Raw genomic sequence first — 26966 nt, 5'->3', positions numbered from 1 at the left:
AGTAAGTTTACTTCTGAGTTTTCCCTGAACTAATTATAACAATGTTCTAATTTTTTATCATATCTAAAACTTGGCTTGAAACCACTGTATGTTATGTTAGAAATCTGTCGTTGCTAATAGAAGCCTTGTTTTAAATATATTGTTTTTATTCATAATTTTGATGATAATTTAGCTAGAAAGGGAGGCACTTATTATGAATATTTAAATAGATTTTTGTGCCAATTCTGGGTTCAACAGAAATTGAACAATCAGACTTAAATGTCTGTTATACTTTTTCCAAGTCTTGCTTGAAGTAAGTTCCACTGGGGGGTAGGGGGAGGAATGACATGGTTTAGAAGTTTATTTTACTACCTGTTTTGCAAGCCAATATGTAAATTATTTTGTAAACCCTGAACATTTACATGCTTAGGGTAAAACTGCTTAAGATTAAAAGTCTACATATGCCAAATATTTCTGGCATTGTTCATTCATATTTTTGGTCTTTTCAAAGATAGTTTGGAGTAATGACTTACGTTGTGTCTCACAACATAGATTTAGATTTTTCTGAGCTACAAAGTATACAAACAAGGAATTTGTTTGAAGAAATACTTTAGAATCTAGGAACAAAAAGTGATTAAAATGAGGGGGGCATAAAAGAGTAACTGAGGGAGTTGCATGAAAATATATCCAAGTGTGAAAAAACAACGACAAACCACCTTGAAGAAGGGATTATTGGTAGAAGGACTCCTGGGCAATGTAGCCTAGATGACTAAGTCCTAGTAGGCATTTCTCAAATGGTGTAACAGCATTATACTGAAACAACCTTCTAATAATGCAGCTGCTAATTCTAATTATTGTTACTGTCATTACTTTTAATACCATCTGTTGAGCTCTTATCCTATATCAGCATAGATATAGAGCATACAGCAGTTTACATAATAACATCCCGCTTAATCTTCCCAAGAATTTCATGAGACTGATATAATGTTTTCATGTTTATAATCATAGTAAATGGCAGGTGGAATTTAAACCCAGGAGAGCCTGACTCTGAAAGCAACACTCTGAGTTAGAAAACTTTTGTGTAACTTCCCAGATAGAGTGAGGGAGTGTCTGAACATGGAACCGAAGGCCTTACCTGCTTCATTTTTGGGGCTGGTAGCTCTTTTTCTATCATGGAGCTGAATACATGGTCTTTCCCTGCACAGACATGGATCAGTTCTGGGAGGCACTCAATGGACCCATGGTAACCAGCACGTGGGCCCTTCATACCTGGGCTCCATTTCCTAAGAAATAATACCAACACCAAATAATTCTTTCATAGCACAAATGAGATTTTCTGACAACGATGGTTTCTATAAAGAGAAGAGTTTGAAAATTAAATTTACTGTATAACTTTTTAAAGACCACTATTATGAAGCTTCAAAATCAGTAAGGATTCTCTAAGGTATCAATCCAAGGCAGTTTTCCTACCATGACATAAAATGTGTGAATCACGTGTGAGCTCAGTAGAAAACTAGGATTGACAGACAGGTGGTGTCTTTCTATAGGAAGGCACTACTAATATGAGCTGACACACACACTAATATGTGGATAAAATGCTAAACTGGAGCTCTGACCTGTTTGCAATGGATGCAGGCAAATGCCTCAAATACATTTACTTGAATAAAGTTTTCATTGTAAGTTGCTGGCATCCTACAGTTAAAAGTATATTAGGGGAATATTTCAGATTTACAGTATAAATAGTGCTGAATCAACCTGGAAAGGAGTCTACCTAAATCTATTTTCTGTTTATATAGTAAGATGAAAAATATCCTTGAAATTAGACAAATACAGCCACCTCTCTGGGCAGAAATAATAAAATGGATCAAATCTGCTAGGCCCCAACCAGCTTCCATAACAGACCCATGTGGTGTTGGGTTGGTACCCTGGTGTGTCTCCTTTACTGCTGAAGCCCAGCTTCCATAACTTCTAGTACCATGTTGAAAGAGTTCCTGATACTGAGCCATAGACACGTGAGGTATCTCCTTTCCCCAGCCCCAGGTCACCCGCTGTTGGTGTGGCCCATTCTCTGAGCATCCCTTTTAGTTCTCAGCGACATCTCAGAGCGGGGACTCGAGTACCATGGGATCAACTGCCCTGGAAGCCAGTGTATGTCAGTCAGACGGAGGGACTTCCCCGAGGAGACCCCATGTGCCTGAGGTTCTGGTTGACGAATATCTCTAGATGCATCAAATGACTGCCACTCCTCGTCCAGCTGAGGAGAGGCAGAAGGGTGCATGGTGGCAAGCAGAGGCAGACTGCTTTGTCCGTCTACATGACTGTGAAACAATATTTTGGCTGCATAGTATCTCTCAAGTGGTGTGAAAAGAAACATTTTCATTTAAACACCGCCAATCTTGCTTGCAGTATGTACCATTCTTTCCTTTGCTAAAATAGTTATAGTTGTACATGAGACCTAGGCTTCCCTGGTGGCTCAGATGGTAAATAATCTACCTTTAATGTAGGAGACCTGGGTTCAATCCCTGGGTCGGGAAGATCCCCTGGAGAAGGAAGTGGCAACCCACTTCAGCATTCTTGGCCTGGGAAATTCACGGACAGGGGAGTCTGGCGGGCTACAGCCCATGGGGTCGCAAAGAGTCAGACACGACTCAGTGACTAACACTTTCACTTTCTTTTCACATAGGAGCTAAGAGTTGAATAGCTTTATGATAACATAAACTCTTCTTATAAGCCACAAGTTACATCTTGAGCTGCTGCTGCTAAGTTGCTTCAGTTGTGTCCGACTCTGTGCGACCCCACAGACGGCAGCCTACCAGGCTCCGCCATCCCTGGGATTTTCCAAGCAAGAGTACTGGAGTGGGTTGCCATTGCCTTCTCCGATGCATGAAAGTGAAAAGTGAAATTGAAGTCACTCAGCGACCCCATGGACTGCAGCCTACTAGGCTCCTCCGTCCACGGGGATTTTCCAGGCAAGAGTACTGAGTGGGTTGCCATTGCCTTCTCCTTACTTTTGACAAAAAATTTCTGATCTCTCGAATCTATTCTGCAATGGTAGAAATTGGTAATTTCTTTTGCTTTAGGTCACTTAAAGTACTTGTATAACATTTTTTAAAAGGAAGGCTGACACAGTGAAGAAATAGCTAAATGAAAATGCATTTGATGTTGCAAATGGAAAACAATAGAAGGTTAAAATGAATTGCAGTTCAGCTTGAAGCCAATGATCAAATTTCAAGTGAGAATTCCATTGTTGCTAGTCTATGTTCCCCTCTGGGAAACAGGGGCATTTTCACTGTCAGGAATCAATATCCTAGGCACAATGTGAAATTCGAGAGACCATACAGGTAAAGGAAATGATTTTCTGAAATAAAAAACCCAATTACATCGAGAATTAAAACACTTACCTGAAAATGTGCAGATGGTGGTTTTCTATGTGTGGTATTGTTAGGAGGGAGGAGTCTTTCAACCACCGCCCCTGGATCACCATCTGCACCAGGTTGGTGATGTTCAGGACGGTCACCAGCCAGCCCTGGTGGGCAGCCACGTCCAGCATTGCCTGAACGGCGAGAACGCATGTGTTAGAAGAGTTCCATGGCACCTTCCCCCTCCATGGGGGATCTGATGCCGAGCTTTAACAAAAAGCTCCCAGGGTTATACCTCTAAATTACTACTAATCAAAGGAAGAAACCAGAAAATAAACTACAGTTGGACTGGAGGGAACACAGTGAAACGTCTATAGTGAAACATTAGTGAAACATCTCTTACAACATTTACTGCATATGACTTTGTACAAAATGCCAAATATCTAGCTTTTTTAGGTCGGCAAAGATTAGGCAGATAGTATCGGCACTATAATAAAACAGAGAGAAACACTCAGTGTACTTGGAGAGCAAATTATATATAATTCACTACATCAAGAGCACTAGCAGCTCCATTTAAAACATAAATCTCAAGCAGTGGTGGTTTTAATCACTAAGTTGTGTCTGACTCTTGTGACCCTATGGACTGTAGCCCACCAGGCTCCTCTGTCCATGGGATTTCCCCAGGCAAGAATACTGGAGTGGGTTGCCAGTTCCTAGTCCAGAGGATCTTCCTGACCTAGGGACCAAACCCACATCTTGTATATTGCAGGTGGATTCTTTACCGTTGATTCAAATCTCAAGTAGTCTTTCCCAAATTTAAAGGCAACAATGGTTAAGGTGATAGGTCTACTTACCCAAAATTCATTTTTTCCCAGAGAGTAGGCTAAAAGCAGAGCCCTGGTTTTCAGTGACTATACTATGCAGCACAGTAAAGGGGGCAGGAACCAGTGTACATGCACATGGGGAATGATGAGAAGCTATTCATATTAGTCTATACATTTAATCCAGTGTTTTATGGACAAACAAACGGCTGCATTTGCTTAAGTCCAAACCAAACAGTGAAATCTTGTTTAAACAAAGGAGAAGTTTACACAGACAAAGCTATTTCAATTAAATTAGATTCTAGTGAATGCTGACTTAAAGACACATAAGTTAATATCATGATCTGAGGCAGCTAGTTTATACAGTTTTAGGAGTGCACTCCCTTGTTTAGGGAAATGAAGGTAAGAAAATCAGATGTACCTCATAAATGCCTAAAATGATATTTCACCATCTCACTGATTGTAAAATATTTATAAAATGTACAAAACCTACAAGTACCTTTTTAGAAATGATTCTTAAAGCTTTATTATGTTAGTAAAATTAATCTGCCATATTACTTAGTATTTATTGAGTCAGACACATTTTTCTTCCAAGTTTTGAATTTCCTATTCTGGGTTTTCTAATTTACAACATGTAAAATAGTTTAAAAAACAACTGGCTAGATTAATCTGTGTTCTTTTTATACATATTACAGGGAAATGGATCCACATCTCTGGATATGATGTTTACTGTGATGGAATGGTCAAATTGGCCTTTAGTACCCATGAGCCTGGGCTTGCCAGGTGGTGATAGTGGTAAAGAACCCACCTCCAATGCAGGAGACTTAAGAGATGTGGGCTCAATCCCTGGGTGGGAAAGACCCCTGGAGAAGAGAATGGGATCCCACTCCAGCATTCTTGCCTGGAGAATCCCATGAACAGGGGAGCCTGGTGGGCTACAGTCCATGGGGTTGCAAAGAGTCGGACACGACTGAAGCGACTTAGCACTCATGGGACCGTGAGCCTACTAATTGCACATCATAAAACTTTATGGTTGGTTTAATATATTTATATGTATGTGTGCATATCAAAGTGTATACATGCACAAATGTATGTGTTTATAAATCCAGGGGAAATCCACTTCTGTTCTTCCTATTTCTCTGCAGAGCTGATTAGAACGCTTAGCTTTTGAAGCATATGAGACAAGCTGGTCACAAGGAACATTCCTCAGACAAAAATAAAAGTATTAGTTCACAAGTCACAGCTCTTGAATTCCGAAAGGGAAGACAAGTGAATAATTATACCTAATGCAGTATCATGATGATGTTAGAAGTTGTAATGCAGAGTAACTATGGTGATTTTACTTGTGATTTTTATATTACAACTTGACTGGAAATAAATTCCAGACCAAAAGCTCATAGACCAGAAGAGCTAGATGGACGGACCATATGTTTTTAACTTTGAAGTTTTCATGATGAAGTTGAAAGATTTCGTAAAATTTATGAGAGCTGCCCACAGTCTTTCCTTGTATGATCCAGATGTGAAAACGTAAAAAATCATGCAAAGTGATTGCTTACTGAACTAAATGAAAAAGCCGTATCATGAATTGAAAACTATGACTTATCTTGTTTTAATTTAGCAAAAAGGCAGGCAGGGAAGAATTAGGGATGGGAGATGCTGCAACAACCTGAATCTGCTGAGCGACTGTTGCCACACGACTGCCTACTCGCTCCCCAGTGGCTCGTGTTTTCCCTTCCCCCTCCGGCCACTGCCTCCGTGTAGACCCTCATCAACGGCTACCTGGAATATTACAATAAACACCAGTGTATCCTCATCCTAAGTTTTCTTCATACTTTGTATTGCTACCTCAGTGCATTTTTAGAGGTAAAACAGGCTATGTCATTCGTCTGCTTAAGTTTCTTCAACGGCTTCAAGCTTCGTAGCGGACAAAAGCTAACACTTCTCTGCAGGTCCTCTTCTTAGAAATCCTGCTCCCTCTTCCTTGTCTACCTGGGAAATTCCTACACATCCTTCAAGTCAAGCTCAAATGCTACTTCCTCCTGTGAAGGCTCCCTAATGGACAGGAGGTACTTCTTCATGTGTCTCCTGCTCCATGCTATCATTATTATATTGTGGGTCTTTGTTTACACACGTGCCCATTAAATATAGGCTCCTTGATGGCAGGATTCTGGAAGTAGTCTTGGTAATTATAGCCCTAGCACAGAGCACTCAAGAAATATTCATTTTATGAAAGAACATTCGTAAAAATCCAATTACAATAATTATAACAAACATTCTATCTGTTATGGCATATCTGCCAAAGGCAGTACAGTGTAGAAAAAAAAAAATTACAAGCTTTGATGTCAGACATAGGTTTGAATGTTAATTTTGTCCCACTGTCTATGTATAAATTTGGGGAAACTACTTAACTCTATGAGGATAGATTTCTTATTGATAGAAGTGTTATATGTCTGTATAGGGGCTGATGAGGGTAAAATAAGATGATGTACTATGTAAGATATCTATTACACTGCCTGGAAGAGAATAATCTTTTAGATCTCAATAATAGATCTCGATAAACAGGTACTTATTTGAACGTTCCTCTATGAGGAAATGGAAAGAACACTGTAAAACAACCTAGAGAGACTTTCTAAGAGAGACATCCCTGGGACCTTCGGGGCTTGATTTCTGCACTGAGGAGTACAGGGCTTCAAGAGCAAAGTATGGAAGGTTGGGAGCAAATGCATGGAATGGGCAGACCTGTTCATCAGGAGAGGTGTGCAACTGAAGACAGTCAGGGGACACGTAAAACCGAGGGCAGACCCTGCAGGGCAGGCTATGTGGACTGGAGCATGTGGACTCGGTTCTCAGCTTGAACGGACAAGTCTAAGCCACCATGTAGGTGCATACCTAAAGGGGCTGAGGCTGAGGGCTGATCCAGATAAATGGGTTTGAGGGGCCGGCGGGTCACCCTGACATACCCCTGCATGACTGTACCTAGCATGGACTCCAAGAATGTCACTGTCCTTTACAGCAGTCTTCCTGGTAGACAAGAACCAGTGTGACAGCATGATACTGGCACAGAAACACACAGATCAGAGGAATCGGATAGAGAACCTGGAAACAGATCCATGCATTTATGGCTAACACATTGACGACAAACGAGACAAGAATACACAATGGAGAAAAGACAGTCTCTGCAATAAGTCATGATGGGAAAACTGGACAGCTACCTGTAAAATAAATTAGAACAGTCTCTAACACCATATACAAAAATAAATTTAAAATGAATGAAAGACCTAAACGGAAGACCAGATACTAAAAAACTCCTAGAGGAAAGCATACAAAGGGAGAACATTCTTTGACACAGATTTCAGTGATATGTTTTTGATCTGTCTCCTAAAGGGAATAAAAGCAAAAATATATGGAAGCTAATTAAACTTAAAAGCTTTTGTACAGCAAAGGATATCATCAATAAACCAAAAGACAGCCTACTGCATGGGAGAAGATATTTGCAAATGATGTCGATAAGGGATTAATATCCAACATATATAAACAGCTCATACAACTCAATATCCAACAGATAACCTAAATAAAAAATGGTCAGAAAAACTAAATATTCTGCCAAGGAAGAAATGCAAATGTCCAACAGGTACATGAAAAGATGCTTAACATCTCTAATCATGATCCCAGGGTTGGGAAGATCTCCGGGTTGGGAAGATCCCCTGGAGGAGGGCACGGTAACACACTCCAATATTCTTGCCTGGAGAATCCCATGGAGAGAGAAGCCTGGCAGGCTACAGTCCATGTGGTCACAAAGAGTTGGACATGATTGAATGAGTAGCACTCTAATAATGAGGGAAATGCAAATCAAAACCACAATGAGGTATCACCTTACACCTGTCAGAATAGCTATCATCAAAAAGAACACAGATAGCAATTGTTGACGAGGAGAAGGACAAAAGGGAACCCTCATACACTGTTGGTGGGAATGTAAATTGATGGCCATTGTAGAAAGCAGCATAGAGGTTCTTTGAAACATTAAAAATAGAACTACCATATGATCCACTGGTATATTCACAATGGAGTACTACTCAGCAATAAAAATGAACAGAATTTTGCCATTCATAGCAGTGTGCATGGGTTTGGAGGGCATTATGCTAAGTTAAACAAGTCACACAGAGAGAGACAAATACTGTATGATATCACTTATATATGTGGAATCTAAAAAAATACAACACTAGTGAATATAACAGATAAGAAGCAGACTCACAGATATAGAGAACAAACTTGTTACTAGTTAGGGGCTATACAGGGGTAAGAGTGGGAAGTCCAAACTACTGGGTGTAAGACAGGCTACAAAGATATATTGTATAACACGGAGAATATATATAGCCAGTATTCTGTAATAACTATAAATGAAGTGTAACCTTTAAAGATGTATTAAAGAGATTTCTCGGGTGTTTCAGTGGTTGGGACTTGGTGCTCTCACTGCCAAGGCCCAGGTTTAGTCACTGGCTGGGGAGCTAGGATTTGGCAAGCCGCATGGTGTGGCCAGAAAAAAAGAGAAAAAATTGTGTTTAAAAAACAAAGTACTAATAAGTGTCTACTCCTCCTTAGCATGGGGCTGGTTTTGGTAATAGCTGGAGATCATGGTTCAGTTCCCCAAGACACCTCAAAGTTCCTTATAGAGATCTAATAAACAACAAAAAGCTGCTTTAGTACACTGTGGAGAAAAAACTGGACATTCTTCACTGGCTTAGCATTAACATGAGGCAAACACTGAACCCCCTCTCCTACCCCCTTTTACCTCATGTCCATCTTCTACTGGGTATGCCCCCTATCAGACAGAGCTAGGATGATTCTAAGCCTAGGGGCAAAATAGGTGGGGGCTGACTCCAGCCAGGAGACTTTTTCCTATTAAGTTGGAATCAACTTCAATTGATTGCTGACTCAGAATTCCCTGTCATTTCTGACTGTAACAGACTAGAAATATGACTCCTGGCATTGCACTAATTTATAAAATTATACTATCTATACTATTATACAATTAAAACTATCATAATCAACAGAAACTATGGGGTGGTTCATTTATTTATAGGAAAGCAGGCAGTGAATTCAGTTTTGAACTCATTTGAACCAAGGTGCCATTCTGAAGCCAGCAGACTTAAATGCAAGCCTTGACCTTCCAATAAAATGCCAACATACACTATATTGTTATTTGTTTATATAAAGTTCACTTTCTATCTTTCAGATGGACTGTAGTACCCTTGGAATTGGGGCAGAAAAATGTAAGTGAAGAAAAGAGGCAGCCTAGTAGGCACAGAGTAAGATGCAGAGAGAAAAGACCCTCTTAAGATCAGAAAATGAGGCTTCCATGCCTGGGGCATGTGAGCCTCACAGAGAAGAGAGGCTTCAGCAGGTCACTGAGACTGCACACACGTGGCAGAGAGGGAAGATCTGAAAGAAGCGGATGGAAACTGATAGCACCCATATCACAGGGTGTCTAGCACCTCTGTGAGTGGAGGTGACACCTCTTGCTGGGAGAAAGTACTGTAAAGGAGCATGAAAAGGTCTGGAATAAGAACTGGGGGGAATTACTGATGTGAATAAAAGCTAAGCATTGGTGAGTTTCAGCAGCATGACTTTGAAACAGTAATTATAGAAATTATTAGAAACATTGAGAAATTATAGAAATAGTAATGCTTCATGACTGATTCTGACAATAATGAGTAGGGCTAATTTGGGTGCAAAAGCAGAGAGTTCAGATGTTGAGATTCTAGGTTACTGGTGACATCACGGTTGAAGTGGGCAACTGGAGCGCCAATGCAAGTGAAGTCACAGATGACTGAGGACTGGACCATAGAGTCAGGAAGGCGAGGAGAGACTCCTGGCTGATGAGTAGCAGAAATGCTTGGTCATGCTGATGGGTAAAGAAGCTGTGGTCAGGAGCGTCAGAGGGTGATACCGTGGAGGTGGTGGCAGAAGTGGTCTGGATGCAGTATGGCAGCAGAGGAGTCTGGGATGAATGTGATCACAGTGCTGGAAGGGTCGTCTGCTGAAGCCACTCTGGGGACTGCAGGAGCCGGAATGGAGCTGCACGCTGTGAACTGGTGTTTGAGGGAGGTGGGGAGAGAGATCCAGACTCTGGAACACAAGAAATCTTACAGACACTGAAAGTAAAACGTACACGGATAAGAGAAGCATGAATCTGAGAAGAAAGATGTGGTTGCAGAGATCTGAGGAGGCAGGCTTTGATTACTGGAGAAGCACAAAGAACGAGCCAGCCCAGGAGTTTCAAAGAGATCACAGAAATGAGGTGGTGTATGTGTCTGCCTGTGTCTGATTGACAGCTGGAGAAGGAGAGGTAAAAACAAAGATGGGACATATACTACAAACATCCCAGACCTCATCCTCATGTAGAACTCACAGAGAACATTCAAGAACTTGGCTTTGTGCAGAGGTAAAACCACTACCACCTCCAAAAACAACCCTGCTTCTCATCCCCATAATAAAAAAGAACTAGAGTTTATAAGATAGACACTCTCTGGAAGAAAATTTTTTAGGCTGTAAGCATTGTGAAGCCAAGGGCATGCTTTCTGACTTGAATATACCTCATGTCCTCAACACTTATTTTGAATCCATTTCAAGAATTCCTCAAGCATATCAAACTTGGTCTTGGCATTTATAATAAATACAACCACATTTCATAGAGATGTAAACTATTCCTGCAAAGGATGGATTTATCCAAATCTACAGATATTTTTCTTCTTTTTCTGCTTCTATAGATTATACTTAAAAATGCAAGGTTGACAACAGATCTGCATTTTGTATCAAATATACATTTCTTTCAATTATTGTGAAAAGTAGCAATGAGTTATATAAACTCAAACTGTATAGATAGCACACACATAAAGTGTGATAAAAATATTTGTACAGTAGTGTGTTGGCTATACAACACTTTTAAAAATAGCTCACAACACTAATTATGAGGCAGACACTAGTACTGTCTCCTGAAGCTCACATCAGTCCAGTGACTGTAACCACACTGGTGAAAAGTGAGAAGACTTGATCTTGGTTTTCTAATTTTATATCTGTGCTCATCACACTATATTCCACAACCTCTGAATGATTTACACATACCCTGTCTTATTTCAAGAAGGATTTAAAGTGGTTTACATCTATCCTTTTTCTTGTACTTAACAGAAAAATGCAGACTCCAAATTTTACTATGCAGACTCCAAATTATTATGCATTTAACTGATTATTAGTACATTTGTCAACAGTTTTGAAGACCTAAAATCTAAAAATAAATTTTAATCCACCACTTGGTTATCAGTTCAGTCAGTTCAGTCCCTCAGTCATGTCCGACTCTCTGTGACCCCATGGACTGCAGCATGCCAGGCTTCCCTGTCCATTACCGACTCCTGGAGCCCATTCAAACTCATATCCATTGTGTCGGTGATGCCATCCAACCATCTCACCCTCTGCCATCCCCTTCTCCTCCCACCTTTGATCTTTCCCAGCATGAGGGTCTTTTCCAGTGAGTCGGTTCTTTGCATCAGGTGGCCAAAGTATTAGAGGTTCAGCTTCAACATCAGTCCTTCCAATGATTTCCTTTAGAATGGACTGGTTGGATCTCCTGGCAGTCCAAGGGACTCTCGAGAGTTTTCTCCAAAACCACAGTTCAAAAGCATCAATTCTTTGGTGCTCAGCTTTCTTTATAGTCCAACTCTCACATCCATACATGACTACTGGAAAAACCATAGCTTTGACTAGATGGACCTTTGTTGGTAAAGTAATGTCTCTGCTTTTTAATATGCTGTCTAGGATGGTCATAGCTTTTCTTCCAAGGAGCAAGTGTCTTTTAATTTCATGCCTGTAGTCATCATCTGCAGTGATTTTGGAGCCCCCCCAAAATAAAGTCTCTTACTGTTTCCATTGTTTCCCCATCTATTTGCCATGAAGTGATGGGACCGGATGCCATGTTCTTAGTTTTCTGAATGTTGAGCTTTAAGCCAACTTTTTCACTCTCCTCTTTCACTTTCATCAAGAGGTTCTTTAGTTTTTTTTCACTTTCTGCCATACGGGTGGTGTCATCTGAATATCTGAGGTTATTGATACTTCTCCTGGCAATCTTGATTCCAGCTTGTGTTTCATCCACCCCAGCATTTTGCACGATATACTCTGCATATAAGTTAAATAAGCAGGGTGACAATATACAGCCTTGACGTACTCCTTTCTCTATTTGGAACCAGTCTGTTGTTCCATGTCCAGTTCTAACTGTTGCTTCTTGACCTGCATACAGATTTCTCAGGAGGCGGGTCAGGTGGTCTGGTATTCCCATCTCTTTAAGAATTTTTCAGTTTGTTGTGATGCACACAGTCAAAGGCTTTGATGTATTCAATAAAGCCAAAGTAGATGTTTTTCTGGAACTGGATATGCAGCCATTAAATATCTTTTGAAACATGCCTGAATTCTGGATTTAAACAGTCCAAGGGTAAAACTGGAACTCTTGAGTATTGTAATTGAATTAAGTCAATTTCATTGCAAGGAAATAGAATCACTCACCTCACCAAGAGGAAAAACTATCATTTACTGTACACCAAGAGGTATGTTAATGGTGCATAAAAAGATGTAGCTCTATGATCCAGCATTAAAAACTTTATAAACTTCAGTTTACAGAGTGTGAATTCAGTCCTCAATGCATCAGCTGTGGCTGTGGGTTGTGCATATGGAGGCCAATGAGACATGTCAGCCTCTCTGCTCCCTCTCGGCATTCTGATGACCCACAACCTCTATTCTTCCTTCCTTTCACCTTTCTCCTCTTCAAGGACATTTCCTCCTTTTCCTCACATCTCTCCTCCGTATCTAGTAACAGCGGAGGGGAAAACCACATGAAAACAAGGTCATGACAAAGGTTCAAAGGGATAGAAAATGTTGCTACGTTTAAATTAAATGACATAAACATAATACATGGTCAGAGTTGAAGAAAAAGGCTTATTCAGTCCAGAATGAGAAGATAACATTTTCATTGTTTTACAGGAACGAAGTTGGTATCGATGGAATATCAAGAAAATGCAAACTACTATGGAAAGATCATCAAAAGCAATGGAAGTCTGAGAAACTCACAGCCAAGAGGAGACTAAGAAGACATGACAACTAAATATAATGAGGTGTCCTGAATGGGATCCTAGAACAAGAAAAGGCATTAAGTAAGCTCATGAATTCTGAATAAGCACGGACTTTAGTTAATAATAATATATCAATAAAGGCGCATCGTGACAAATGTTAATTGTGACAAATGTACCATGTTGACATAAGGTGTTAACTACAGAGGAAAACTGAGTGTGGGGTATCCAGGAAACATCTGTATTGTCTTTGTAACTTTTCTTCAAGTCTAAAACTATTCTAAAAGGCAAAGTTTACTAAAAAAAAAAAAACAAACCACTACAGTAATTCAGGCTAGGCAGCCTGTTAAAACATTAGTTGTTAGACATCTGCTAGAAAATGCACTATTTAGTTCAAGAGCTCCCAGAAGTTTTACAACGATGGGAAAACCTGAAAAAAAGCTTTCTAGACAGAAAGGCACACTCCTTTAAAGGTTCAGGTCAGTTGCAAGTAATGATACAATATTTTGTCAATAATTAAAATGCTATAAGTACATGTACAAGAATCTTTTTCAATAGCAACAGTTGTTCACAGTAACTTTCTCCTGAACTTTTACCCCCAGAAGGTTAGCATTCAGGAAGCTCAGCTGCTGTCTAACAAACTTAATTAATCAAAAAGTCATTTCCGAGCTGTAACTATGAGTAAAAGCGCTTCAAGTGTGCTAGCAAGCCTACAAGTTAATCAAAATGCTAATGCAGTACAAATTAAAGTTGTGATTAACATTTCACAGTAGCTGCTTAAGTGAATTGATCACACAAATGGGTTAAGCATTACTCATTTCCTACAGCCCCAACCGGGAAAAGGGTTGTTATGTGAGTATGAGGAGAAGAGCTGGGGGTAGAAGGATCCTTCATAATAGCATCCTAGCATCAATAAACCAGCACCAAATTGTCATACAAAAGCTTACAGGTAGAGTCACCCAGGGGGAAACAGCCTTCCAAATTACATTATAGTCCTTGAAGGGAGATTGTAAATCCACAAGAGCAAGTGAAGGTGTTTTACACCTCAAAATCCACACATTTGTGTTAGTTTTGGAAATGCTAAACGCATCAGTTCTGTGCTGCATCTGCAGTGGGGATGGGGCTTTGTTTTAGGTGGTGTGGCTTCCCTGGTGGCTCAGATGGTACAGAATCTGCCTGCAATGCAGGAGAGACTCAGGTTCGAGCCCTGGGTCAGAAAGATTCCCTGGCGAAGGAAATGGCAACCCACTCCACTGTTCTTGCCTGGAGAATTCCATGGACAGAGGAGCTTGGCAGGCTATGGCATCACAGAGAGTCAGACACCATTGAGCGACTCACACTTTCACTTTTTTTCTACTGTTGAATGTGACTCTGACACAGGGTAAAATAAGCACTAGCTGATGATTCTGCATCACAGTGTGGATCTTTGCATTTGAAAGAATAACCACTAAGGATTAAATTCATTTAGAATTATTCATTTGGAAATAGACATCCATTAATAAAACCTCATCAGGCCTTCTGTGGCAAGATATGAGCTCCTGGCAGTCTTGCCAGGAAAGCAGCCTGAATTAGACTTCCCCGTCTCTATGAATTTGATAAGGTCACATAAATGTTTACAACATACAGACATTTGTTGGTAGACAATTCAGACTTGGCAGATAATTTGAAAAACATTGTGAGAATCTGCACACAAGCAATCTCCCTTTTCAATCCTCTCCTAAGAAAGAACTAGAGAGGAACAAGTGAAATATTTATTCATTATATTCACCCATGATATATTGAGATCTGTTATGTGCCAAGAATTATGCTCAAGTCACCTTAACAGTCAGTGACATTATAAATAGTTATTGATAAGGTTCCAGCATATTTTGGATATGATACAAAATCCTCCAAATTTATGCTTATAGTATTAATATTCCTTGAAACATACCCATAAAAGTATAAAAAATATATTTAAAGTTTAATAGTGTAATTTTCATTTTCGGATACTTCAAAGACTTGAGTTGCAGAAATTAACTCTTTATATATTATTAAATATGTATAATCCAATTTTGGAAATCTAAAAATAATTTACTGATCATCACCCATCTTTTTCTCAAAATGATTTAAAGAAGCTTTCTGAAGTCTATTGTGTGTACTGTCCACTTAAAGATAAGCTTTTCATTTGATCTAATAATAATCATAAGCATTTAAAAATGTGAAAGGAAGGATTCTATTAAGAATATACAGGAAAGTTAAGCTACGATTTGCTACATCAAAATATTTCTTACAGGTTTTGGATTGATGATTTGATGCAGTACCTCTTTGGTTAAGCTCGGTAACACTGGACTATTCACCACTAACTATATTTGACTCTGATTCTAGAACTTGTTCATTTAATTGACACAGACATTCAATACATTAACAGCCCACTGAGCCTGTGCTGAGTGCGTCCATAGGTAAACACTCTTCAAAGGTTACGTTAGCCTTGCTTCACGGCAGTTTTACCTCCTGGCATCATCAAATAGTCTAGCTTTTTAATCTACTACAAATGGGGATCATTTGTTAATGGGAATATAGGCCCAGCTATAGTTGTAACATCTCTCAGTTAAAATATTCAGGTCAATAAAAATATTCATATCATTATACCTTCTTTTGCTTCCCTTATCCTATTTTTTTCTATTCTGACTCTAATGACGCATACATTCATATCTTAAGTTTACCAATTAAAATAGATTGAAGATGCAACGTGTTTTCAGAATAGCTGTGGGTTATAAAAATGTGATACTAGTTATTTGAAATGTAATACACATTAGCAGATATTGTTACAGAGGTCAACTAACTGTTCTGAAGTTTGGACTAAATAACAACCCTACTAATAAACTTTCAGGGATTCAGTTTCACAAATTTAAGGTTTTCTGAATGAAGTAAAGCATACCAATTCACACATTTACCCCCTTTTTTCTGTTTATGCAACTTATTAAAGTATTTGGTATATGAATTACATGTTATCTCATGTGAAAGAGAAGAAAGGCTGGACACTTATTACCTGTTCAAAAAAGCTTGGGCATTAAAGAAAACGATGTAAAATGACAGCTCCTATGTTAAAGTTAGATGCAAGAACTTACAAAACAATGGAAACTTACCCATAAGAACACAGCTCCCTAAATGTTTTCTTTCAGGCACTGAATCACCTATTAATAAATCATTTTCAAAGCCAGTCTCCTGGTTTACTTTTTGCCAACTTCCAATAGTGCCATGGAACATGATGAATTCAATCTATATAAACATGTGCCTTGTTACACAGAGTACAGAACTTTACACTCTCCTCCAGTAGTAAAGAGGAGATGTCTGTTACCTCTGAAGGGAACTGGCAGTTCTGTACCTTGGGACAAGGAATCTCTGAGGTTGCCTGTTGCTTCTAGACATTTGAACTTTTTCAAAAAGGACCAGGTGCATGGACAAAAGCTGCTTCCAGGGGAGTGGTGGTTACTCTGAAAGAAGCAAAGAAGCTAATCTAAGCAGAGAAAGCAAACCTTAAAGAATAAAACAGGAACATAAAATGTTTGTATATGTGTTATAATAATCAATCTAAGCACAGTCATTTAATAGTGTGTATCACTATTTATTAATATTATAGGAGTATCTTTATTATGGCATTCCCTTTTCTTCCTGTGGTTGTATCAGCAACCTGATCTTTCCCCCATTGCTTCCAATTATTGTAGTTTTTGGTGGAGAATCTGAGGAAGCAAATGGCTAATTTATTGAGCAACCAAGCAAAATATAAAAACTTTGGGAAGGATCATAAGCTGTTGAAACAAAAAACATATCAACTGGCAAACAGCATATCAACTGGACATTGCAGATAATATAATAAAGCAATTACAAATATCAGTCATATTAACAAGTCCCTCTTAGAAACTGGTTAAAGTAATTATAGGCAGACTGTTGAAGGGAGCTAGAGTAATTAAAGGGAGGAGATCTGAGTATACTCCGAAAAGAAGGGATTAATTAAAAAATATTATTCATGTTCTAGTGGGAATTCTTGGTCTAAAAAAAAATAGTAGAAATTCTTGTGAAGTTCTCACATCTAAAATAAATCCAGACTAGACCAAGAGTACAATTCTTAGATACATCTTTATAGGACAAAGGGAATCCAGTAAGATAAAGTTTTAATATATAGATAACCTATGCTGGAAACTGTTTTTCTAATATGATCTTGGGAAGGTTATTAGTCTTCATTCGTAAAATGAAGATAATAATTGTATTATTTCATTGGACTATTACAGCAAATAAGTCTATGCAATCAAAGTACAACAGAGCCTGCTACAAAGAAAATTCTCAATAGGCATTCACCAGCACCACTATTAATGATAGCCTGCCTTAGGGACTATCATTAAATAGCAAGTTTTTGGTGTGGGGGTGCAGGGATGATATGCAGTTCTCCAAATATTCTGGTTGAATTTAGTATTTAACACATTAATTCCAATTTCAATGTGGAAGTACAGGTTTCCAGAGATCTTTCTAACCAGTCTACACCGTCATATTTCTGCTTGTGTGTGTGTGTGTGTGTTCTCCTTTCATGAGATGGATCTTGCAGTGGTTAAGAGTATCATTGCTAAAGCGAGTGAAAGCCGCTCAGTCATGTCCAACTCTTTGTGACCCCATGGACTATTCAGTCCATGGAATTTTCCAGGCCAGAATACTGGAGTGGGTAGCTTTTCCCTTCTCCAGGGGATCTTCCCGACCCAGGGTTTGAACCCAGGTCTCCCACATTGCAGGCAGATGCTTTACCAGCTGAGCCACAAGTGAAGTCCAAGAATACTGGAGTGGGTAGCCTATCCCTTCTCCAGCAGATCTTCCTGGCCCAGGAGTGGGTAGCCTATCCCAACCCAGGAATTGAATCGGGGTCTCCTGCATTGCAGGTGGATTCTTGACCAACTGAGCTATTAGGGAAGCCCATTATTGCTAAAGTTATTTAAAATAAATCTTAAAATGCACACAGATATTTTGATCTATGAGGCTGCAGGGTAGATAGCATTGGCTGAAGGGTAAATTTGGCCTCTCTTTATCTGAAAGCAACTTCTCCACATGAACCCAGCAAACTGACAGCACAATTACACTCTGAATCACACACAGCCCTTTGGTCCTCAGCTCACTTAGTCAGCTCCTTGAGCCACGGTTTCCCTTTCTCCCTGAAACATCTGAAAGTATCCAATTACTGGTAAGTTTTGCTATAAACACCATATAAGAGGTAGTGGGAGTGGCTAGGATAAATCATGTACTCTGATAATATTTGGCTCAGTATTGTATTTAATTATTTTTCCTTGAAATGAAGATGGTTTCAACATAAAGACTTATGGTACTTCTTAGAAAAGATCATAGCTATTAGAGCAGGATTTAAAGTCCTGGTATCTCCACTTGGTTTCAGCATGGACTGCCTCAACAGATCACCTTTCAGCTAAATTATTTAACTTCTTTGAAAGCCAGTTTCTTTTTTCCCTTGATAAAAGAAAAAAACAAACAAAAAACAGTGTGGCGTTAATCAAGACACCTGAAACTATTCAACAGTTCTGACTTGGTCATCAAATCTGAAAAATTTAGGCAAGTCACTTTAATTTTAATTTTCCTATAAAATATTTAATTTTCCTATAAAAGCTAACATTACGTTTTTCCTGGGTATATGTGGCACACAAAGCATGTCACATCATTTTCTGCATTTTATAAATGTATTTTAGAGCTAATGTAATCAAGGAGAGGATCTCATAGACTGCTGGCAAGAATAATTTTTATAATTGCTCAATTTATAAGCTAGTATATTTTAAGCAGGTTTAAAAATTGAGATATGTACATAAAGGTTTACTCATTTTTGTTGGGTGGGATGCAAATGGAAATGCTCTTAACAGTAAAATATTCAAAGGAACCATGACAAAAACATCTTAAACCCACAAATGACCTTGATACATAATTTCAAATGCGTACAAGAAGCAAAGGCAGGCTGTATTGTGCGTTCTGACTTCAAGCCAGAGCGAACATGACTACAACAACTACGTTGTTCTTTGTAAAAGATTCCCCAGGACACGGGTAGTCAAGACTACAGTTTTCATAACCTAAATGATAGCTCATGTAAAAGGTATATTTCTATAAATGAAAGGGGATAGCAAAATTTAGAGTTAAATGACTATGAAAAAGCAAGGAAGTAAAACTACTACTAAGAATGAGAGATACTAAGACAGACCTAGCTCCTCGAGTCCTCAAATCATTGTTCATTTTTAAATGTTAACTAATGTCCCCCTCTTGTAAGATTTTATTTTTTATTCAGACAGCAGGGGTTCAGTGACTTGCCTAAGGCCTTTATACCAAAACAGGAGCAGAGCTGAATTTATATTAAGATGGTGGTACCAAGTCCCATACTCAGGACACAAGGTCATGCCAATGTCCCATGAGGGCAGTATAATGTTCAATCAGCCAGCAGGGCTTCAGTGTAGAAAACTGCTTGAGCCAATGCTGTCCAGGCCAGTGGTTATCAACGTATCAAATGAGTACAATAATGAAAACTGTCACTCTGTCACGGGAAATTACCAAGTCATGACTTACCCTCAAATTTTCCATTAGCAACCCTAATATTTCCTCTTCCTGGCTTGTTAACTTTTTATCATAATCTTACCAAAAAATTGTAGGAATGAGAGGATTTAGGATATGAAGCTGGTTGCCATTTCTTTACAATTAAGTTTCTTTTTAGGTGGCTTCCAAAAGGTCAAATCTACATTTATAAGCATAACTAAGTGTAAGTGTAAGTGAAAGTAGCTGAGTCATGTCTGACTCTTTGCGACCCCATCGACCCTTGGAATTCTCCAGGCCAGAATACTGGAGTGGATAGCCTTTCCCTTTTCCGGGGGATATTCCCAACCCAGGGATCAAACCCAGGTCTGCCACATTGCGGGTGGATTCTTTACCAGCTGAGCCACAAGGAAAGTCCATAAACATAACTAATGCTTGTAATTTATACTAAAGGAAAATTGCATACACAATGCCCGACAATAGGAATTAAACAAACTGTGACCTTCTTATGAAAAAATATAATGTGGCCATTAGAAATTATACTTGAGAAGAATACTTGACGTTGTAAATTATTAAGTTAAAAAGGTTAGAAAATAACATGATAAAAATTTGCAAAGGAAGAAAGAGAGTAAATGCACAAAGAAAAAGAGCCTCTGAGCCTCCAAAGACAAAGAAGAACTATACACAGCTATTTACTCTAGTTAGTAAACTTGTTTTTTGGCAGGAGTAGGGTTAGTCATTCTAAAGCTATATCAGGAGTAGGCTAGAAGAATTAAGTAAACAAATTTTGATTAGTGAGAGCCAAGTTTCTCATGGGTAGAGAAAAGAATTGCAATTTTTAAAAAGGGGAAGACTAAAATGAACTCTTGGTATTAAACTAGAATTAGAGATATTGGAATGAACTAATGGTTTTATGAATACAAATGTTTTCTACATATCCAAACATGCACACACACAAGTGGATAGACAAACAGATACAGATATCTATGTATACATACTTATATTTCCTAGCTTTTCCCACTGAGGGGGCTTAGAGGTAATGACATCCAGGTAGCAGTGAAGTCAATGAGCATCTCTAAAATCACTCTCTAAATACTTGTGAGCCTATACTTATATAAATAAATAAATGGAGGAGAATGGAAATTCTGGAAATGACAGAAAAAGATCACAGTAGTAATAATTGTTTTAGGTGAAAGCCTCCAATGAATGATGAAAATAATGTAGGAAAATTTGATGAGAAACAGGATGACTGCATAATCTCAAAGTTTCTTACCACAACATATTAGTTACAAAAGGAAAAAAAAAAGTAGCTTCACAGTGGAGAAGCCTGGCAGATGCTACCTCAAGTGCACAAAGTCAACATCTCTGGTAATAACAAGCCTCCTGACATGATACGCCGAGAGGGCAAAACATCACTTCTATGGCATTCTTGACCAGCAGTATGTAGCTTCAATGTGGTTATGAGGCAATATCAGGCAAGCCCAAGCTGAGGGACAGCTCTGTGAGACGCCTGGCAGGGCCCCTCACACCAATGCCCCGAACGTCAAGGAGACTGAAGGGGACGTGACAACTAGGCGCTCTGTGGGATCCCGGGCTGGATCCTGGAACAGAGAAAGGCATTAGTGGGATAAAGTCCAAATGGACAGAGCTGGAATGAGGTCTGCAGATTCGTTAACAGGATCAGCACTGAGGCAAGATGCTAACATTAGGGGAAGCCCAGTGCGAGACACATGGAAATTTTACTGTACTATGTTTTACAAACTTTTTATGTCTGAAGTTACTTCAAAATGAAAAAAAATTAACAAACATTTTTTTGAATTAAAAATTTTTTAATTCAACAAAAAAGAGCCTCATATTCATAGGGCTGAAGATATAACTACCATGAATGACTTTAAGCTTAATACATTGCTTTTCCAAATTTTCTACAGTGACATGTATTACTTCTATAATTAAGAACTATTTCTCTTTATATGTTGTTTAGATGGAGCAAAAAATTTTTAAGAAATATAAATATCCAAGAAACTGTATATAAGTATATTTACATAGAGGCTAAAAGTACCTGATTGAATTTTTTCCTAAGAGTAAATTTAGAAATAGACTTCTTGTAAAATCACTGATTTCTATTATTTACAGCTTTTGAATCATTATTGACGAGTGGTGAAAAAGAAACTATGAATGAGTTGATATATATTATAACTTTTATATATGATGTAAATACGTACACCTGTAAGTATACCTGTAAGTACAAAAATTTAATTTCCCCTGTAATGTTTCTCCAACCCTTCCTGACCCTGAGTTCATTAACAGGTCAGCCTTCCAGGAGGAGAAAAAACGGCTACAGGAAACACAAACGAGTATCCGCGGCCACAGCTAAAACTTCAGGAACTTTAACCTTCATTGATAAAGTGTGACTAATAAAGAGTGGCAAATCATCTTCCTAGAGAGATAAACCACATGTTAGCTACAAAAAAGGGTTAAAAAAATTTACTTGTGTATATACCCTTATTTCCCTTCTAATTCCTGATAGTTTGTGAATATTATATGAAACAGCTCTATTCTTTTAAATAAAAAAATTAAGTTTTTTTTTCTCCTGATAATAAAATTGTTAGAAGCTCATCTGAAAACATTCAAACATTTTAGAAGAGCATAGAAAATAAATTAAAAGTTACCCCAAATGCTGTGACACAGAGATGGCTACTGTTAATCTTTTGGTAGATACTATTCTGGATCTTCTCTCATATAGTCACATATTTATGTAGATATTCTATATAGATACAGAATTAACAAGAGGAACTGTAATATTTTGCAGTGTTCTATAACCTGAAAGATGCCTAGGTTATCTCTTAAGTCTTTAGTTTTGTAAATGACTATACATAAATCTAGGACTTGCCTGATGACTCAGATGGTAAAGCATCTGCCTGCAATGCGGGAAACCCAGGTTTGATCCCTGGGTTGGGAAGATCCTCTGGAGAAGGAAATGGCAACCCACTCCAGTACTCTTGCCTGGAAAATTCCATGGACTGAGGAGCCTGGTAGGCTACAGTCCATGGGGTCGCAAAGAGTCAGATACAACTGAGCGACTTCACTCACTCACTCACTCATACATAAATCTTCGGACTCATTTACTCTACCTTTAAAAACACCATGTGAAAGTCAAAGTGTTACTTGTTCAGTTGTGTCCGACTCTTTGCAATCTCATGGACTGACTGTAGCCCACCAGGCTTCTCTGTCCATGGAATTCTCCAGACAAGAATACTGGAGTGGGTAGCCATTCCCTTCTCCAGGGGATCTTCCAGACTTAGGGATAGAACCCAGTTCTCCCCCACTGTAGGCAGATTCTTAACCATCTGAATCGCTAGGACAGCCCCAAGAATACTGTAGTGGGTTGCCTTTCCCTTCTGCAGGCGATCTTCCCAACCCAGGGATCAAACCCAATCTTCCTACCTTTCAGGCAGGCAGATTCTTTATCATCTGAGCCACCAGGGAAGCCCTAAAAACACCATATTTGTTTTTGCTATAGATATGTCCCAAAGGCATAAAGTAGAAAATCAGTCTCTTATAAGCTCAGTCCTTCAAGTGTGCCTCTCCTGCCCTGCTCCTCTCATAGTTCTCTCTCAGGAAATGGCAACTCCAGCCTCCTAGTGGCCCTGGGGAAAAGCTCTGGAATCATCTTTGGCTCCACGCTTTGCCTAAAAACCCTGTTCAATTCATTAACAGATTCTCCTTAAAAAATATACAGGATCCAACTACTTTTCACCAGTCTTACCCAGACCAACTTGGTCCAACCACCATCATTTCTTGCATGGCCTTATAGCATTCAAGCTATAAAGCTTGAATAAACTTTATTCAAGCTATAAAGTTCATAGATAACAATTTCAGATTCCACATGGCAACTAACTAAGGAATATCACATGTCAAGGTTTTGTACAGTATCAGAGAATATTTACACTTTTCTGAAGAGGCTACACAAATACTCTTTCTTCTTTAAACTACGTATCTCTCCGAGGCTGGATTTCCTCTAGATACTTCAATTAAAATATCATATTTTAACAGACTGCTTGTAAAAGATGATAAATGAGTTGACTTCTAGTAAGTGAGATATGAAAGATATTTGCAAAAATGTAAAACACTATTACACTTCTCATTGTTTTCAAAAATAGTTATTTCCTGTGAAAAATCTCTAACATATAATGGGTTTATAACTGTTATTTTCAAATGAAGTAATAGTTGAGAATTTATGTTTTAATTAATATGGCAAATATTCATAGGTATCAATATAACCACCATAAACATTAATGAACCACTAATGGAAGTTACTCTACAGCTTCTCTCTCATTCAGAGTAAAACCAAAATCTCTACAATGGTTTACAAACTCCCTACATGACCTGACCCCATTTTCTCTATAGTCTCCATGCCCACTCTCTCTGATCTCATTTCAAACCACTCCTTTTCAACTTTTTTTTACAATGGCCTCCTTCATTTTTCTTTAATATACTTAGCAAGTTCCTACAAGAACTAAGCACTAGCTCTTCTGAGTGTTTAGAATCTATCCTAAACAGATAACCCATGGCTCACCCCCTTCCCTTTGTTTCTTAAACAACTTCATAGGCAAAATGGCACCCTCCATCTTTCTCCAAATTTCCTTTATTATACTTTATTACTATTTCAACACAGCAGTGATTGCCACTTGACTTATATTTTTAATTGTCTGTCTTTTACATCTCCAGTGAAAGCCCATCACAGCAGGGTCTCTTCTGTCCTGTTCACTGCTGTATGCTCAGAACCTAGAAAAATACCTGGTACTCCGTTTACCTTCAATAAATTTTGATTGAATGGATGGCTGAAACTATCACCTTATTGCATTTGCATTTTCTTTTCCTTCAAAAATTCTTGATTTGATTCATTAGGTATTTCTCAGTAATGCTACAATAAAAGTGTTTAAACACTTATTTTCTTCTACACCATGTATTTTCTTCTACAAGAAGTATATTTTCTTCTACAACAGGGGAAAAAAAAAAAGAAAAAATCCAGAAAGAATCAGAGAAAATGTAGGTAATTAGAAATGACTTTCATACCTGGCATACTCGGAGAGCTTGGTCCAACACTGTCTTGGTATCAGTGTCATAATCTGGGCAGGGCAGCATGGCTCGGCTGAGATGCGCCTGCAGAAGGAGGTGTGCTTTGGTGTGAGGGCTGTCAAATGAGTGAGGATTCGATTCCAAGGGAAGACATTTTGCCAGTTCACTATTCATATGATCTTCATTGTGTCTTACTGGCAAATCAGTATATTCTTCTGCATCCTGAAAAAACATACAAATTCACATAGATACATATATTAATGTACTGGATCAAAACTATAACAGTTATTGTACTTAGCTTTAACTACTAACATTTAAAACAATCTTTAGAAAAACCTTAAGATAACCATATCCCTTAAAATTTTGCTTTGTTCAATACTACTAATAATATCAGGCTTCCCTAGTAGCTCAGACAGTAGAGCATCTGACTGCAATGCAGGAGACCTAGGTTCAATTCCTGGGTCGGGAAGATCCCCTGGAGAAGGAAATGGCAACCCACTCCAGTATCCTTGCCTGGAAAATCCCATGGACAGAAGAGCCTGGCGGGCTGTACAGTCCATGGGGTCACAAAGGGTTGGACATGACTGAGTGACTAACACAAACACACACAATTAATATTAAGCAAAAGCTAGTAATTTATAATATATCTGAAACTCATGTATGATCTTATGTATACGGTCAACAAAAGTAATACAGATTCTAGTGAGCATCAAACACCATGCTTGACAGTGGGCCCACAGCAGTAAATCGGCAACTGAGAGTTCATCAGGAAAAAACAAGTTCTACAAAGTGGAAATGAATGCTATGATATGGTAAGTAGAGAGTATTAAAGGGACAGTCAGTTTGGGGACTTAGGATGAGCGGAAGAAATAGGCAGGGCTGGGAGAAAGGTGGATGAGGATAGGATTGGTGAGGTAGGAAAATGGTGAAGACCAGGATCGTTAACTTAAGACTTACTATGATAAATTAGATTAAAATAAAATTGTTCATATTTGAGGGTTTCCAGTTCCACATGCAAGGAGCATGGAAGCCACCACTCCATCCTAACAAGTAAAAAGCTGAACAGGCTGACATTTTGCTATACTGCAGAAGCTAACACAACATTGTATATCAGTTATACATCAATTAAAAAAAAAAAAGAGCAAAAGAGGCTGAAAAAACCAACAAGATATGGTCTTGGATCCACATGAGAAGGGAGGACACAGGACAAACTGCTTCCCCCAAGGCTGCAAAATGCAGCGAGTCACGGCTAAGAGGAGCAGAGAATCATAGGCAGAAAATGTCACAGGAATAAGTGAAGGCAAGAAAACCTGAACTGTAACTGATGCATTGTGGGAGATTCAGTGTGGGCAACTCCAAGAGCTAAAAGCTCCACGGGGACTAAGTTGGAGGGGCCTCACAATACTATGAGATTTACCTTCAGGAGCCCAACCAGATTCCTACAGTCAAATACCAGAGGAAAACCCCCTTGGACTTCTGGCAAGGGGAGGGGAAAAGAACCATTCTGAAAGATGCTAGAGCAGTCTGTCCTTTCAGCAAGGCCAGCTCTCGGGAGAACCAGTTAACTGGAGCCTAACCCGCTGGGATATTATCAGAACCTATCTGACCTGGATAAGGGAAACACCCAACTGTAACCAGTTCCAGCTTTGCACACGGAAGAATGGAAATATCCCACTCCAGCACATGCTAGCCATCTTATCCCACCAAAGGTGGGAGGGTAGGAAAAAACTGAGAAACAGACGTGAAATTCACAGTTTAGAGTCACTATAGACATGGGGCCTGATCACTGGACCAGAGGATAGTCCCCCTACACCTCTGTGCCCCACCTCACTGCATTACAAAAGGCCTATTCACTGCAGCTCTTTTTACCCAATATGCCATGTCCCGCTATCAAGAAAAAAGGTATACCAAAAGGCTAAAATCACAGTTTGAAGAAATAGAGCCATCATCAGAATCCGACATGGCAGGGATATTAGAATTATCAGAGCAGGAATTTAAAACAACTTTTATAATGATTTATATGCTAAGAGTTCTGACAGATAAGATAGACAGCATGTAAAAACAGATGAGGGCTTCCC

The 26966-nt window shown here is 38.9% G+C and overlaps 1 protein-coding gene across 1 annotated transcript in view; it reads right to left on the bottom strand.

Annotated features, from left to right (window-relative positions):
* Nucleotides 1–26966, bottom strand: part of ASCC3 (activating signal cointegrator 1 complex subunit 3) — a 336030-nt gene that overhangs the window by 6699 nt on the left and 302365 nt on the right. The window contains exons 37-39 of the mRNA XM_065911620.1: nucleotides 24886–25110; nucleotides 3381–3532; nucleotides 1115–1262 (exon numbers count right to left, since the gene is read on the bottom strand). Of these exons, the coding sequence (XP_065767692.1) occupies nucleotides 1115–1262; nucleotides 3381–3532; nucleotides 24886–25110 (525 nt within the window). The remainder of the gene's footprint in view (nucleotides 1–1114; nucleotides 1263–3380; nucleotides 3533–24885; nucleotides 25111–26966) is intronic.

The sequence above is a fragment of the Muntiacus reevesi genome, chromosome 19 (assembly GCF_963930625.1).
Source record: "Muntiacus reevesi chromosome 19, mMunRee1.1, whole genome shotgun sequence".
In the NCBI taxonomy this organism is placed as follows: Eukaryota; Metazoa; Chordata; class Mammalia; order Artiodactyla; family Cervidae; genus Muntiacus; species Muntiacus reevesi.
The sequence above is the reverse complement of the archived record's forward strand: the minus strand, read 5'-3'. Positions and strand labels throughout refer to the sequence as shown.